Here is an 18,315-nt window from a genome sequence, read left to right on the forward strand (position 1 = left end):
CATTTTTTTTTTCGTTTTAGTCACTCGTCACTTTTCGTCACTACCGAAACGAAAAAAAAAAATCACAAAAAAAGTCACTACCAATCCACTTGAAATTGCCTGAAACGTGCTCCTAACAGGTTTTTGGGGGAACATTTTTTTTTCCGTTTCGGTAGTGTCACTGCCGAAACGGGAAAAAAAAATCACAAAAAAAGTCACTACCAATCCACTTGAAATTTCCTGAAACGTGCTCCTAACAGGTTTTTGGGGGAACATTTTTTTTTTGTTTCGGTAGTGTCACTACCGAAACGGGAAAAAAAAATCACAAAAAAAGTCACTACCAATCCTCTTGAAATTGCCTGAAACGTTAGCCTGGGTGCCAGCCTGCTTCGCTGCGTTCGGCGGACTTTTTTTTCTCTCTCCGCTTCTCAGTCTGGAATGCCCCCGATTGACTCGTCTTTCAGAACTACACAGGAAGTACACAGGAACTACATATGTTACGTTCGGCAACGTTGTTGCTGATTGGATGTTGTTCAAACGAATGACGAATCAAAACGATCACACCGTTTTTTTGGTCCCGCCCCGCACCACAGACCAATCAGAAGCCACGGTAGGTTTCGAACCTTGGCTGCTGTGTCCCGCCTCCTGGAGATAGGAGGCATTCCAGACTGAGAAGCGCAGAGAGAGAAAAAAATCCGCCGAACGTAGCGAAGCAGGCTGGCACCCAGGCTACTGAAACGTGCTCCTAACAGGTTTTTGGGGGAACATTTTTTTTTTTCGTTTTCGTCACTCGTCACTTTTCGTCACTACCGAAACGGGAAAAAAAATTCACAAAAGAAGTCACTACCAATCCACTTGAAATTGCCTGAAACGTGCTCCTAACAGGTTTTTGGGGGAACATTTTTTTTTTCGTTTCGGTAGTGTCTTTACCGAAACGAAAAAAACATTTCACAAAAAAAGTCACTACCAATCCTCTTGAAATTGCCTGAAACGTGCTCCTAACAGGTTTTTGGGGGAACATTTTTTTTTTCGTTTTCGTCACTCGTCACTTTTCGTCACTACCGAAACGAAAAAAAAAAATCACAAAAAAAGTCACTACCAATCCACTTGAAATTGCATGAAACGTGCTCCTAACAGGTTTTTGGGGGAACAATTTTTTTTCCGTTTCGGTAGTGTCTAATCTGTTCATAATTCGACAAGGGTTGAAATTATAAAAAAATTCAAAAAAATAAATAAATTTCTTTTTTCTTTTTTCCAAAGACGTATATATACGTCTTTGGCGGACAACAGCTGATTATTAAGAGTTCAATGTGAGAGTTCAAATATAAATGCCAACAGAATGAGCAGGGCACAGCAGGGAATTGAACCCCATCCCAGCAAACCAGGAGCTCCATGCCTGCGTCTTTGTTTTGTGTTTTTTTAGTCGTTTTTTTGCAAACGACCCAACACAAAACCCCTAGCAGCAACTAAAGGAACATGGTTCCTACCTTCAACACCAATCTTCCCTGCATATAAGCAGCTCTTCACTGAACAAGCAGCATAGAGTTCCTACCTTGAACACCAATCTTCACTGCAGCAGTCTTCTTCACAGACTTATCTTCTTTGACTTTATATCCTGAAAAGACACAAAGGAAAAAAGTGTTCAGTTATTCATGGTCACATTAAAGAAAATATTTATGGGCCCTTTTGGATGTAGCTTTGCCAGCCCCGCACACATTTCTAATTACCCCCAAAAATGTAACCAAATGGACCCTTACCGGTCTAACTCTGAGAGTGTACAAATTGTAACCAGAGTTAGACCGGTAAGGGTTCATTTGTTTACAATTTGTACACTCTCAAATAGACCCTTGCATTGGTGCACTGGTCTAAAAGGAACCAAATGGACCCGACCCTAACAGGTCCATTTGGTTCCAGCTGTACGGTCAGAGTTGAAATGTAAAAGTTTAAGAACCATTGGTTTAGATGCCACTATGAGCCATTTCCTTCACTCTGTTATAAAATATAATGCCTCATTTTGTCCATTTTAATGTCATTAATTCACAGACTAGTTCCCCAAACCGAATTCTTTTAAACGAAGCTGTTAACGTTGGTGGTTAATAGGGCATCGCAGTTGCGGCCACTTCCTGGTGCCACTGCAAAATACTCAATGCATTTTTCCCATTGACTTTTCCAAAAAATATTTATATCAATTAATTTAAGCCTAGAATCAAGCCATCCAGGATCCTGGTGAATCATGACCATTAAACATCTTTTTCTGTGATCTTTTTTTATTTAATTATATGATATACTATAATTAATAAATACCCTTTGTTTTGCCGTTTTCAAAAAAGTTTTTTCACAGAAACAAACGTTTAATGGTCATGATTCACCAGGATCCTGGATGGCTTGATTCTAGGCTTAAATGAATTGATATAAATATTTTTGGAAAAGTCAATGGGAAAAATGCATTGAGTATTTTGCAGTGGCACCAGGAAGTGGGCGGGAACTGCGATGCCCTATAATAATGTTCAGTTGGATGAAAAATAGACATCCAACCTTTCCAAGTTAATGGTTTGATTAACACTTACAAATTACACTCAGGCGACATTGGCTGACATGTTTTTTTCCCCAACCCCCTGCCTTATTTTACCTTTACATCTAATGCATATTCTGGACTCTTGGTGACAAAAAAAATAAAAAAAAGTCACATGGGGACATGTGAGAATTGGGTCTCAAAGAATGTAACACCAGAGTGACTTTTTTTGGTCCCTAACATTCATCGAGCTCTGGACTTAGTAAATTTATTTTTTCACCATTGGGTCACTACCGAAACGAAAGTTGGTCACTACCGAAACGAAAGTTAAATCCGATAAAATCACTAAGTGTGGAGGCCAAAACCGTCCCCCCAAAAAACCTGTTAGGAGTACGTTTCAGGCAATTTAGAGTTGATTGGTAGTACTTTGTAGTGACTTTGTTGTAGTGAATTTTTTTGTGTCACGAAACGAAAGTTAAATCCAAAAAATCACTAAGTGTGCTCTGGACTTAGTCATTTTTTTTTCACCATTGTGTCACTACCGAAACTTTTTTGTGTCACTACCGAAACTAAAGTTAAATCCGAAAAAATCACTAAGTGTGGAGGCACAACGTTACGAGCTTGTAGCCTTGTAGATCTGCTATTTTTGACGAATGTTACCCCCAGAATAGGGGATGCAGGGGTTCAAGTGGTTCAAAAGTTAAGTATGAAGTTCTTTTCAACCTGATCTATAATGGAAACAACTATTCTCTAGTAGTCAGTGTGTTTGTCCATCTGACAGACAGACATCACTCAACTGCAGTGGTGGAAAAAGTACTCAAATGTTTTACTTAAGTAAAAGTAGATCTACAAGCAGATCTACAAGCTCACAATGCGTCACCCCAGACTTCGGGAGCAGGAAATGGATTCACAATGGAGTGGGGCCAGACCCAAATCACAGAGGGCAATTCCTTTTACAGATGGCTACAGTCCCAGGCCGTAGTTCACCCCCAAAATGCGCTCTGAAAAATCTGCTATTTTCAGAGCGCAACACCTGAGCGCAACCAAACATAAAATGCAGGGACGTGCACAGATAGACTCTGGGTGGTGCTTGAGCACCTGCCCTTTGCCCTCTTGACCAGAAGTGTCCTTTTTATTTTTTTTATTTTTTTTCAGTTTACAGCAGGGGTCTTCAACAGGGGGTCCTCAGAGTTACTACAGGGGGTCCGCCAAATCTTTATGTGATATGATTTTGCTTTTTACCATAACCACTCGAAACCTAGCATCCCTTTTCTGAGGAGAACTTTAGCCAACAATAGCAGATCTACAAGCTCACAACGCCTCGCGTTGATCGGCTATTTTTGGCAAAGAGGTACAGGTGTAGAGGGAAAAAAGAGCAGATCAAGTAAACAAAAAAAAAGTATAATTTACTTGAGCAAAATGTCTGTGCACGCCACTGATAAAATGTCTTGTCTTTTAGTTCTACTGGATCTCTTCTACACTAGTCCCTCACTTACATTTTAGTCTAGTTTTTATTTGATCGTCCACGTCGACTGCGGTGATCCTTGACAGGTTTCTGCTCAGATAGAGATCAGCGTGTTCGAGGACCGGGGGGGCTCAGGCAGCACCACGCCCAGCAGTAGCGTGTCGTCGGCGGGAAGCAGCGGTCGGTGACTGGAGGGGCAGCACCAGGGCTACGGGTACCACCACCACCCCCACCAACACCCCCACCACCACCACAGGGGCAGCGCGGGGGGGGGACTCCCCAACATCCGCATGCTGAAACATGAGAGCACCAGGTTCTAAAGGCCATGGGGGGGCATACATACTGTTGACCAGGAGCTCACACACACACACACGCACACACGCACACACACCACACACACACACACACACACACACACACACACACACACGTCAGGTGTCAGTCGTTGCCACTCTGTCATTTTCACTGCATCACTATATGACTACAAAAAGGAAAATGCAGGCATTAGAGCTTCAAATACTATTGGAATCAAGGATTTAAGCAGCTGCCTTGGTAGCTTAGCTGGTAGCAGCGCTTAGCTATTAATTGCAACCTCCCTTTGATTGAATCCAGTGGTGGAAAAAAATACTCAAATTCTTTACTTAAGTAAAAGTACCAATACTGCAATTTAAAAATACTCTGTTACAAGTAAAAGTCCAGAATAAGAAATTGACTTGACCAAAAGTACAAAAGTATTGGCATCAAAATGTCCTTTAAGTACCAAAAGTAAAAGTACTAAATATTTGAAAATAGCAGATCTACAAGCTCACAGCGCGTTGCGATGCGACACGTTGTGAGCTTGTGGATCGGCTATTTTCAAATAGCCTATGTACAAAATAGGGCTAAAGTGGTTAATGTATGTTTCATTATATCATAGTTTATATCTGAAAAGTAACTAGCAACTAAAGTTTTCAAGTAAATGTAGTGGAGTAAAAGTACAATATTTGCCTCTGAGATGTAGTGGAGTAGAAGTAAAAGTATTGGAAATTGGAAATACTCAAGTAAAGGTAACAAATACCTCAAAAGTGTACTTAAGTACAGTACTTAAGTAAATGTACTTAGTTACTTTCCACCACTGATTGAAAGGTGGATGAGCCTTTTTTTTCTCACTCTCGACTTTTTTTCCCTCCCAGCGCACAGTTTTTGTAAGGTTAGGGTTAGGTATATTTTTGAAAGGTTAGGGGTCCCGTCATGTCAAAACTTGGCGTTTTGACAGGGCTATACTGACAGAGCGGCAAAATGTGACGCCTTGGGAGTGAGAACGGGTTGACACACACACACACACACACACACACACACACACACACACACACACACACACACACACACACACACACACACACACACACACACACACACACACACACACACACACACACACACACACACACACACACGTTTGTAGTACTATACTTGTGAGGACATCAACGCTTTAGGACAGCCATTTTATGAATGTCATTTAAAAACATATATATTATTTTGCCATTTTTAACCGTAAGCCTAAAGCCGAAAAACAGCAGATCTACAAGCCCACAACGCGTCGCGCTGCGACGTGTTGTGAGCTTATAGATCGGCTGTTTTTCGGTGCATGACACTGGCGCGCAACTAAGTATAAATCATGTTGAACTCTTAATTCCAATCCCTAAACCTAACCTCTAAATGTCTAATCCTGACCTGAATGTTTTTCTAATTGTAAACGTATCTCTAAAAATGTTTTTTTTAAACTATAACAAAAAACATTTGTCTTGTGAGGACCAGGAAAACGGTCCTCACAATGTATATTTCTTCAAATTCTACTAGACTTGGTCCTTGCAAGTATAGTAATACAAACACACACACACACACACACACACACACACACACACACACACACAGAGAACATACATATACATTCCACATGAACACACACACAGTGCCCACAGGGTGTGTATGAGTGAACGTCACTCTTCCATATTATGCTATAATATTCATCATAACTTATTTCCCTTTCCTATTTTTTTCCACATGCTACCTATTCATTCTCCTCCATTCCTCCGTCTCCATGCGTCTGTTTCCATGAGTCACACCGTCTCTGTGTTTACAGTCCATTCCACAGGCTTTTGGTTCCTGGACCGGACCGGACCGGACCGGACCGGACCGGACCAAACCCGTCAGAACCTCCATTGTTTTGCAGAGATCAACCGGCGTCACCGAAGGCCCCGGTTTATATACGCCGTCGCACGCTACTGTGTCGCTTCATGACCAGGGGGTTGGGGACCATTAAGATTCTAACGGTTCGAATCCTTAACCCATTAAGACCGGGAACGTGTCTGTGTCATTTTAAGATTTCTTTGCCTATTCAAAAATAGCAGATCTACAAGCTCATAGCGCGGCACCTGGAGAGAGCATTTTCCCCCAAAAGCCACTCAAAGTGGCTACTGGCCAATCACAGCGCGTCCTTGCACAAGTGGTATAGGCTTTGGGATGATTACATTACAGTCATTTAGCAGACACTTTTTATCCAAAGCGACTTACAATAAGTGCATTCAACATAGGTAGGGAACGAAAACTACTAATCACCAGAAGTCTGAAGTGCATTCTCTTTCTAAAACAAGCAACTAAGAGTATACCTAGTGCTAAGGTAAAAGTGCCATATATCAGCTACCTACTGTCTTAAACAGATGAGACAAATAGCTAAATCAAATGAGCAAAGAGCTAAAACAAATAAGTGTATCGAATAAACAAGATCCAATAAGACAAGTGTCACGGTGCGACACGGACGGTAGAGCAGAACCCAAGAGCAGAGTCGGACACGGAGGAATGAAGGTGTTAACTGAGACTTAAGACTAAAGAATAAATCAACAAACAGAGAAACCCCTCACACACCAGGATGATGCCACTGAGCGACACCGATGCTGCGTTCACACTGTCACAGAAAGCTACAAAACCACCGAGCACTTCCAGCTTACATTGCTGCTGAGTCACTGTTGAAGTGTTGCACAAAACCACACTGTGTAAATGAAAAGGTTCTGAGGGTTTAACAAGCACCCTCAGAGGGTTTAACAAGCACCCTCAGAGGGTTTAACAAGCACAGGGAACTGATTAAACGGCAAGCATGAGTTTCTCTTCCATTTACGGAACGGAGCAGGAAATGACAGTAGTGGAAAAGGTACTCAAATGTTTTACTTAAGTAAAGGTATCAAAATGTACTTAAATTACCAAAAGTAAAAGTTTTCAAAGGAAGCCAACTCTGTGTGAAGCTACAGTATATATATATATATATATATATATATATATATATATATATATATATATATATATATATATATATATATATATGTATATATATATATATATATATATATATATATATATATATACTGTAGCTTCACACAGAGTTGGCTTCCTTTGAAAACGACTCGTCGCCGTCAGTGCGAACGTTAGCGCGAGCGAAACAAAAAGGAAAGTTAAGTCTATATCATGCTGGCATGTTGGAGCGTGTTCTGCCTCGCCAAGTCCTCCAAGGCCTTTTGAAGAGCTTTGAATGCCGGGGGCCACAGGGGCCACAGGGGCCACAGCCTCACGGGGGGTAGATCTAAAAAAAAAAAAGAAAAACCTACCCGGGTCTTTGCGCTGAATGATTGCATTCATGTCAGGTATAGTCGGGGTCGGGGCCATCCTGAACGCTGGCAAATTGGGCCCGCCCCCCCGTGGGACCGCTTAGATCCACCTCCATGCTCTGTGCATCTGGCTTCAATATCAAACGGCTGAGAGAGAGAGAGAGAGAGAGAGAGAGAGAGAGAGAGAGAGAGCACCTCAGATTATTTATCCTGCTCGCTCACATGCACTGCACGCTGCTGATCCACATCACAGCTGTAGGTCACACACACACACACACACACACACACACACACACACACACACACACACACACACACACACACACACACACACACACACATGCACACACCCAGCTGTAAAAATTCTCAGTGTTAAATTAACTCTTGAGTGTACAAATAGAACCAAATGGACCAATTTTGCGTTCCACCAACACACACACACACACACACACACACACACACACACACACACACACACACACACACACACACACACACACACACACACACACACACACACACACACACACACACACACACACACACACACACACACGGAGTTGAACCAGCCCTGTGGTCTCAGCTCATTGAGAATACAAGCAAACCCAGTCCCCTTCAATACCATGCTATAGCTGCTGCTACCGCTGTGTGTGTGTGTGTGTGTGTGTGTGTGTGTGTGTGTGTGTGTGTGTGTGTGTGTGTGTGTGTGTGTGTGTGTGTGTGTGTGTGTGTGTGTGTGCGTGTGCGTGCTACCTTGTATCAGCTGAAGGCTGGCCAGTTAACCACTTAGGCCCAGTGGTGGAAAAAGTATTTCAGTAAAAGTATCAATACTGCAATGCAGAAATACTGTTACAAGTAAAAGTCCGGAATTAGAAATTGACTTGAGTAAAAGTACAAAAGTATTGGCATCAAAATATGCTTAAAGTGCCAAGAGTAAAAGTATTATGCAGAAGTTATCATGTATTAACATTTTTTTTCAATAGCAGATCTACAAGCTCACAACGTGTCGCATCGTGCTTCTGAAATGTAAAAGTACTGAAATTTGAAAATAATAAGTACAGTAAAGTAAATGTACTTAGTTACTTTACACCACTGCTTAAGCCCTATGTAAGTCTTCATACGACCAATAGAGAAGATAGACGATCTAGAAGCTGGCGACACGTGTAAGCTAAGTAACGTAAAGCACCAGATTACATGTTATGTCCCATACGTACGGGATTCAAACCCGCAAAGGAGACCAAACGTCTGCCGCTCAGGGGAGGGTAGATGGCCAGGGAAGATATTGGGGCTTATGAGCTTCAGGCAGTATTACAGTATTTGTCGATCACCCGACACCAGGCTCTACATTTCTCAGTGGAAGAGCAGATCTACAAGTTACATAGCAGTAACATACTCTAGGTTACAGATTGCAAAACATGTTTTTGTTCATTCATGAGTTCCGGACTGCAGCTTTAACCCATTAAGACTGGTAAAGCATCTGTCATTTTAGATTTGAGCTAAAAAGCATTATTTTATACTTTGTCTATATTCAAAAATAGCAGATCTACAAGCTCATAGCGTGTCACTTCGTGCCGTGGTATGAGCTTGTAGATCTGCTTGTAGAAAATGTGTGCAAATCTTTGAATATATTTTTAAAGCAAATTTGTTTTATTCAAATCTTTGTTTCTGGGGGGTCCCTGGAAGAAAACATTTTGAGATGGGGTCCGCACTCATTGATTTCGTCGACTAAAACTATGACAAAAAATGTTGGTCGACTACCTTTGTTCACTGACGAAAACTAAATAAAAACTAAGCTATGATGACTAAAATAAGACTAAATATATTGACAATTTCGTCAACAAATAAAAACTAGACTAAAATGTTAGTGAGGGATCTAGTGGAGAAGAGATCCAGTAGAACTAAAAGACAAGTCATTTTATGTTTGGTTGCGCTCGGGTGTTGCGCTCTGAAAATAGCCGATCTACAAGCTCACAACGCGTCGCGCTGCGACGCATTGTGAGCTTGTAGATCGGCTATTTTCAGGAAGCAACCAAGTGTAAAATCAGCCATTACGACGTCATCAAGGCACCGCCAACATACATTTTAGTCGACTAAATCAACTGTAGATTTAGTCAACCATAATCTTATGATATTTGGTCTAAAACTAGACTAAAACTAAAACATCTCAGATGACTAAAATATGACTGAAACTAAATGGAATTTTATTCAAAAGACCATGACTAAAACTAAATCAAAATTTGCTGTCAGAATCAACACTACTCTGCAGCCAAATACGTATCATTTTGGGGGTCGTTGACATTGTAAAGTTTGAGCACCACCGATACAGCAGCTTACGTTTTTCCAGAGTGTGTAGAATCAGGACCTCAGGTCTTAATGAGTTAAACCGTAGTGGACGAGGGGGTCCACACACACACATCCATCATCCTCCATGAAAAGTGACAGCTATGGAGCCGTTGTGGAGGAGAGGACCGCGGGGGTTCTGGGCACAGGGAACGGTCCAAGCCAGCAGGATCAATAACACAGTTTTGGGGTCACTCCTGCAAAACAAGATGGTGCATATTTAAATGTGGGAGACAGGACAATAAGCCTATTCATAAAAGAGAGAATCCCGTACAGTACATTTATACCAGTAACACTGGACCCTGTCACAGTTATATATCTGCCGTTTGGGTCTGGCATAACCCACGTAGACCGGCTACCAATGATCTGTGTCATTATTTATTACATTTATTTGGTTGTTCAAAAATAGCAGATCTACAAGCTCATCGTGCCGCGATACGAGCTTGTATTGTAGATCTGCTTCTTTTTTTTTTATCGTGAACATTTGTGCAAATCTTTGAATATATGTTTTTTAAAGCAAACATTTGTAACTGAAATCTTTGCTACAAATGTCTTCTAAATCCTACCAGTTTTTTTGAAAAACATACGTTTCTATATCAGTGGTTCTCAAACTTTTTCATGTCAAGGACCCCCAAAATGATGTATTTGGCCGCGGACCCCCATCTCAAAATATGTTGTTCCAGGGACCCCCCATGAAGCAAAGATTTGAGTTACAAATGTTCCCTTTAAAAAATATAATACATATTCAAATATTTGCACAAAATGTTGAAGATTAAAAAAAAAATAGCAGATCTGCAAGCCCGTAGCGTGGCACCGCTTGTAGATCTGCTATTTTTGAATTGCCCAAAAAAGTATAAAATAATAGTTATAGCTAATAAAATGTAAAATGACACAGTACAGTAAGTGTTCCCGGTCTTAATGGGTTAAATAGTTGCGGCTGTAAGCTGAGCGGTGTTGTTCACCACTATTGCTACACCTCTAGCCCTTTGTGTTGAATTCTGAATGGAAGTCGTTGGTCGATCAATGCCATATGGAGTCTACTCATTCCTTCTCACTTATTTCCAAGTGGGTTTCTTGCATAAATATAATATAATAAAAAACCTTATAATCTTGGCCATCCTCTGTTTTTCACAGATTTCCATTTATTATCCCCAAGTATGGAGTATGGTCTCTAACCCTAACCCCAAGTATGGTCTCTGGACCGAGACACTGGGGGAGTCACTTCAGAGTGCTCTCTTGTGCTCGTCAGGCACGGTTCTAGCGCCCTCTAGGGTCAGGCTGGAGAACTTTCTCAATGCCTTCTCTCAGAAAGGTTACAGTACTGTATGTAACATAAAGATTACAGTACTGTATGTAACATAAAGATTACAGTACTGTATGTAACATAAAGATTACAGTACTGTATGTAATATAAAGATTACAGTACTGTATGTAACATACAGTGTAAAACAGTCTTTATTGTTGCTTCTAGGTGACATGAACTGAAAAGTGATATTCTCACATGATATCAGATCATCAGTTATTTTATGATTATATTATTATATCACTTCACTGCAATGGGTTTCAATGCCCACATCTATTCTAGACAGAGGGAGACATATCTATTCATGGTTGTGTGTTTGTGCGTGTATGTCATTCATTCCATTGTATTTGACTGCTTGACTAAATCTCTCTCTCACACACACACACACACACACACACACACACACACACACACACACACACACACACACACACACACACACACACACACACACACACACACACACACACACACACACACACACACACACACACACACCTTGTGCTTGTGGCCCACAGCCGTTGCCCTCCATCGTGCTCCAAACAGCCTCCTGTGCTCTTGAACAATGTCCATGTTTCATCTGAGTGTGATGGTTACCCGACCTGGAGCTGATGTGATGAACAAACAGACTGATCACTGATGTGATGAACAAACAGACTGATCACTGATGTGACTGAACAAACAGACTGATCACTGATGTGATGAACAAACAGACTGATCACTGATGTGATGAACAAACAGACTGATCACTGATGTGATGAACAAACAGACTGATCACTGATGTGATGAACAAACAGACTGATCACTGATGTGATGAACAAACAGACTGATCACTGATGTGATGAACAAACAGACTGATCACTGATGTGACTGAACAAACAGACTGATCACTGATGTGACTGAACAAACAGACTGATCACTGATGTGACTGAACAAACAGACTGATCACTGATGTGATGAACAAACAGACTGATCACTGATGTGATGAACAAACAGACTGATCACTGATGTGATGAACAAACAGACTGATCACTGATGTGATGAACAAACAGACTGATCACTGATGTGATGAACAAACAGACTGATCACTGATGTGATGAACAAACAGACTGATCACTGCCAACAAGGATGAAACGTGTTTGAAACATATGGACTATTACAGTATGATGTGTACAGGAGAACAACCTGACGCGTACAGTACACAGTCACATCCTGAGTGTGGAGGAAAACCTTTAAGCTTCAGGCTTGAAGGTTGCAGATGTACAAGTTAAAACCTTTTGCCAATTTTCAAATTGATCCGATGTGAAAATAATTATAATATAGTGTGGCAACAAAAATGACCCAATGTCTTCTGTGCTCAGTATGTCTCTGTGAATACATATTCTGCGAACACACAGAAGACGTAGGGATATTGTTTGACACATTATATTATTGACCTCCTCACATTTGAAGATTTATTATGAATATTTGAGTTTTCCTTTTATTTAACTCTTGGAGTGACAAATGGATGATTTGACTGTGTACAGTACTTGCTGTTCTTCCACCATACTGGACCAGAAGGGGATAGAACTTCCTCGATGCTTTTTTGTGTAACTATAAAACCCTATTTTGTCACAATTCCAAATCCCACGTTTTACCATTTTTGATAACACTGAATATACTGTATGTGAATCGGCCATCATCACATGACAGAGCTGTCACATGAAAGCATGCCATCTGTATAAAGCCTATTTTATGCTGCGATGTATGAATGGTGTCGCACGAGACACATTGCGAGCTTGTAGATCTGATATTTTCGGCGCGTAACACCTCCATACGACGGAGTATAAACCAGACTTAGGTATGGTTACTATCCACTGTTTAGGGGACTCCCTAAAACCAGGTGTTTCACCCGTTGACGCCCCTTACATCCTGCGTGCAAGGCAAGCCCCCGGAACCGAGAGAGAGAGAGAGTGGTGAAACACATTGGACATGCTGGCCGTTCATAGGTGAACTATGATAATTTGCAGCTTATATACGGCTAGGGCCAGACACGTGAACGAGCGAAAACGGTCTCGACCAATGGGCTCGACTCACTAGCTTGCGTCACAGAGGTGACGCAAAACGCGTCACAGAGGCCCCTAATAGGCCCCGTCCCTCACATTTCCCAACCCGGAAGAGGGGGTGAAAAGAGAGTATGTGACTGCTGGGTGAGCAACTCCATACAAGTGGATGGGCGGAGATTTCCGGCGCATACCCTCTCTATTATGTTTAACTCTATGCCTGCCTGTCACACTGTGTTGCGCGCCCGAAACGTTGACGCACATTCTCGCCGGGCCGCTACGTACGTCATCTGGGCTGAAACACCCATGGTTTATGGAGAGTCCCCTAATTTTAGTGCAGGGGTCTTCAACAGGGGGTCCGGGACCCCTAGGGGGTCCTCAGAGTTACTACAGGGGGACCGCCAAATCTTTGTGTGATTAGATAGTTCTTTTTATTACATTAACCACTTGAACCCTATTATCTCTATTCTGAAGAGAACTTAAGCCAAAAATAGCAGATCTACAAGCTCACAACGCCGAAAAGAGGTTTGTTTGTTGGTCACATCTACAAGCTCACAACGCCTCGCGCTGCGAGACGTTGTGAGATTGTAGATCGGCTATTTTCGGCAAAGAGGTTTGTTTGTTGGTCTATGAAATCTATGAAAATGGCATTCTACACAGTATGCAGTGGGGGGTCCCTGCTTCATCTCTCTTTCAGCAAGGGGTCCTTGGGCTGAAAACGTTGAAGACCCCTGTTTTAGTGGAAAAAGTCATGTTTGTGAACAATGATACAATGATACGATGACCATGATGTTGTTGATGTCATTAATTACCAATAGAGGGGATGACAAAGTCTATGATGATGATCCTCTGTGATCCTCAGGGTGAAGTGAGTGTAACCAAATGTTCTCAAGGGAAGACTGTGAGGAGAAACAGAAGCACTACTGTATGTGTCAGTATATAAAATGGCATTATTATGATATGTAGCATGTTTATTCAGGAATTAGTGTTTTACAGCACAAGAGAAACAAGACTCGATCCGGTGTGCTTTCCACGTGATTATGAATCCCACCAACGTTATAGGATATGGACCCGCCTTACCCGTCCCTGATTGGCTCTGGCAGGCATACTTTTACTGAGGTTAGGGTTAGGCATAGTTGCAAAAACGAGAACTGTCAATCACAGCGACTACTGGCCAATCACAGCAGGTTTTGCCTAGAGCTGCAGTGGGATCCATACTAAGGTGTTTCCAGAGGAGAATCCTCTTTGCTGGCAGAAGAAATAAGATTGAACGGAACATGAGTGAGAGCTCAGATTTAGAGTCCATTTTAATATGTAAATCACTACATGCCATATATTTATCTCTGTACTGTATCTAAATGTGCTGCAAATACTTTATAGATCCATATATTATGCTGTTGTGACAAGTGGGAAATGATATTCTTGCTGAAATATGTCTTCCTAAAATGTAAATGATGTTGTGTTGGTACCAGCGTTCCACAGTGCTGTCACCTCGGGGGAACCTGGGCCCACGTTGTCATAGTCACTATGTGTAAACAAGGCAAGGACACAGTGTTTAAATCAGTGGTGGAACAAGTACTCACATGTACAGTATTACTTAAGTAAAAGTATCAATACTGCAATATAGAAATACTCTGTTACAAGAATAAAAGTCCGGAATTCAAAATGTACTTGAGTAAAAGTACAAAGGTATTGGCATCAAAATGTACTTAAAGTACCAAAAGTAAGAGTACTCATTATGCAGAATGTCTCATTTCAAGTTTTCAAATGTTTAAAAATCTTTTGAAAATAGCAGATCTACAAGATCACAATGCGTCGCGATGAGCTTGTAGATCTGCTATTTTCAAATGAAATGCATATAGGACTGAAGTGGTAAGTGTATGTTTTGCAATCAAAATCTTGAAAGTAACAAGTAACTAAAGTTTTCAAACAATTGTAGTGGAGTAAAAGTAAAATATTTGCCTCTGAGATGTAGTGGAGTAGAAGTAAAAGCATTGGACTCAAGTAAAGTCCAAATACCTCACACTTTTACACAATTACAGTACTCAAGTAAATGTACTTAGTTACTTTCCACCACTGGTTTAAATGGACCAAAATGGAGGGTCCCTTTGCTTCCCTTTGTAAACTCTTGGGGTTAAATTAAAACTAAGGACTTTACTGTGAACCAGACGGCTATCTGAATCCCTGATCTCACAGACCACAGAGTCACCGAATTCTTGCTGCTGAGAGACAGAGGAATTTGTTATTTATCTACAGTAGACGATGTTTACATAATGTTATTTATATATTTAACAAATTAAATCCATGTAATTGACTTTTTTTTTCTTTCCTCTCTTTTGAAGCTGATTTATTGTCATAAGGCTGAAGAGATACTTATGTCTGAGCTGTCAAAATAAAGTGTTGTATGAAGATGATTGAAAAATAGGCTTTTATTGTGACGGCCAGTCACAACAGTGGGTTTGATGTTTAGTAACTGAATCCATGTTGTCGCCTCTTCTTCTCTGACCTGGAAAACACTACAGTATGTGAGGGGGGGGTCTGAGTCTCTCCCCCCCCCCCCCCCCCATCTCTCACACTACAGAGAGAGGGGGGTCTGAGCCCCCCCCCTCTCACATACCTCCCACGCCCATCCCGACTAACAGTGACGGAAAAAGTACTCAAATGTTTTACTTGAGTAAAAGTATCAATACTGCAATGTAGAAGTGCTCTGTTACGAGTAAAAGTCCGGAATTCAAAATTTACTTGAGTAAAAGTACAAAAGCATTGGTATCCAAATGTACATAAAGAACCAAAAGTAAAAAGTACTCAAATGTTTGAAAATAGCAGATCTACAAGCTCACGACGCGTTGTGAGCTTGTAGATCGGCTATTTTCAAATAGCCTAGATATAAAATAGGGCTAAAGTGGTTAATGCGTGTTTTATAATGTAATAATTAATATCTGCAAAGTAACTAGTAATTAAAGTGTTCAAATAATTGTAGTGGAGTAAAAGTACAATATTTGGCTCTGAGATGTAGTGGAGTATAAGTACAAGTATAGACAATTGGAAATACTCCAGTAAAGTAAAAGTACCTCAAAACTGTAATTAAGTACAGAACTTGAGTAAATGTACTTAGTTACTTTACACCACTGCCGACTAACTGGTAGTACAGCTGTGGTCTTCACTGAAGGAAACCAATCACAGCGTCCACTCTCAACTGGGATTGACGTAAAATCAAAAAACATGTCATCCAGGTGTGTAAGGCTATCCAGAGCTAATGTATCCAAGAGCTTATTATGTATTATTGAAATAATCAACAATAAATGATTATTCAGAGTTTTATTTTTTCACACCAATAGTTGTCACAGCTTGTTCTCAGGAACCAAAATAAAATGACTTTGAAGTAATTACAGAACAGGATGCAGTTCCTGAATATACAGATAAAGTGTATTGTGTCCCCAGGGAGCGGGACAGCCATTAGCTGAGTGGCTAGTGAGCCCGTCTGGTAGTAGTGAGCAGTAGTGAGCCCGCCTGGGAAGCCAGAGTTCTGGTCGTCCCAGGTTCGATTCTAGATGTCCGGCCATCGGCCATTCGGCCTGGCGGAGACGATGACACGATGAATGGACCAGTGTTGATTTTGAGCACATTTTGACTTAGTTTTAGTCATAGTCTTTTGAATCAAATTCCATTTAGTTTTAGTCATATTTTAGTCATCTGAAATGTTTTAGTTTTTGTCTAGTTTTAGTCGACTAAATATCATAAGATTTTAGTCGACTAAATCTACAGTTGATTTAGTCGACTAAAATGTATTTTTGGCGGTGCCTTGATGGAGTCGTAATGGCTGATTTTACACTTGGCTGAATGCTGGAAATAGCCGATCTACAAGCTCACAACGCGTCGCAGCGCGACGCGTTGTGAGCTTGTAGATCTGCTATTTTCAGAACGCCCGAGCACAACCAACCCGAGCACAACCAAACATAAAATGACTTGTCTTTTAGTTCTACTGGATCTCTTCTCCAATTGTTAATATATTTTTTAATTGTTTTTTTTTTTTTTTTATTGTTATTTAATTTTTAAATTGTTAATATATTTAGTCTTAGTTTTAGTCATCATAGCTTAGATTTTATTTAGTTTTTATCTAGTTTTCGTCAGTGCAAGTCGACGAAATCAACACTGGAATGAACCAGGAACTGAAGAGGATCTGTGACAAGCTTCGGGCTGGCATTCCAGGCTGGTTTTCCTGATTAAGCCGAGGTGGGGTCCGCGGTGGGGTCCTCCGTAGCTACAGAGGGAATAGCAAGAGAAGCAGGGTGGGGGGGTGGGGGGGGGGTAAGGTGTCGAATGCGAGAACAGAGGGAGAAGGGTTAGGTGAGCATTCATAGGGGAGTGGAAGTGACCTGATTTGAGGTAGTTTGACACGAGGTGGATGATTTTATTTTATTTATTTTATTTATTTTATTTATTTTATTTATTTTATTTATTTTATTTATTTTATTTATTTTATTTATTTTATTTCTCCTCTGTGGATGTATTATTTTCTTTTATTATTATTATTCGTCTACATTATCAATATGACCTTTATCACAGAGGATTTGCCTGTGTAGATCCATCATGGCCTGCTCATAATATAAGGCCAAGAGTTGTAGCTGTAGTGATAAGACAGCAGGTACTGTGTGTACAGGCAGACAGAGAGCTAATATTATAATATTATGATCAAAGACACAGAGTGAGGAAACACTTCAACACCTGGCGGAGAAAAGGTCACCGTGCACGCGCACGTGCACACGCTCAGCTCTCTGCCAGCCTAGATGTCTTTGTTCTTGTGTCCTCCTTGTCTACCGTATATACATATATATAATATATATATATTTAAACCATCATCTCCTCACTCCATCCATCTCTTCTACCGTGACGAAGGAGGCCGACTTATTTTCAAGCTCAATCAAATGGCATGCAGTATGTTGTGAGCTTGTAGATTGTCTATTTTCTATATTTTCGCTATAAAATAGGGCTGATGTTGTTAAACCTGCATTCAGTCAATGGATGAAATGTCTTCA

The 18,315-nt window shown here is 40.9% G+C and overlaps 2 protein-coding genes across 2 annotated transcripts in view; one reads left to right on the plus strand and one right to left on the minus strand.

Moving 5' to 3' along the window:
* LOC311058874 (golgin subfamily A member 7B-like) overlaps positions 1 to 4,144 on the plus strand; it is a gene marked incomplete at its 3' end in the record, with an annotated part of 56,357 nt that extends 52,213 nt beyond the window's left edge. Inside the window, exon 5 of the mRNA XM_084076401.1 lies at positions 4,055 to 4,144. Within this exon, the coding sequence (XP_083932527.1) occupies positions 4,055 to 4,144 (90 nt within the window). The remainder of the gene's footprint in view (positions 1 to 4,054) is intronic.
* Positions 4,145 to 17,359: 13,215 nt separating this feature from the next.
* Positions 17,360 to 18,315, minus strand: part of LOC311058957 (cartilage acidic protein 1-like) — an 83,481-nt gene continuing 82,525 nt past the window's right edge. The window contains exon 15 of the mRNA XM_084076516.1: positions 17,360 to 17,540. Within this exon, the coding sequence (XP_083932642.1) occupies positions 17,503 to 17,540 (38 nt within the window). The 3' untranslated portion in view covers positions 17,360 to 17,502. The remainder of the gene's footprint in view (positions 17,541 to 18,315) is intronic.

This window comes from Gymnoscopelus microlampas (assembly GCF_963454915.1).
Source record: "Gymnoscopelus microlampas genome assembly, chromosome: 13".
Taxonomy (NCBI): Eukaryota; Metazoa; Chordata; class Actinopteri; order Myctophiformes; family Myctophidae; genus Gymnoscopelus; species Gymnoscopelus microlampas.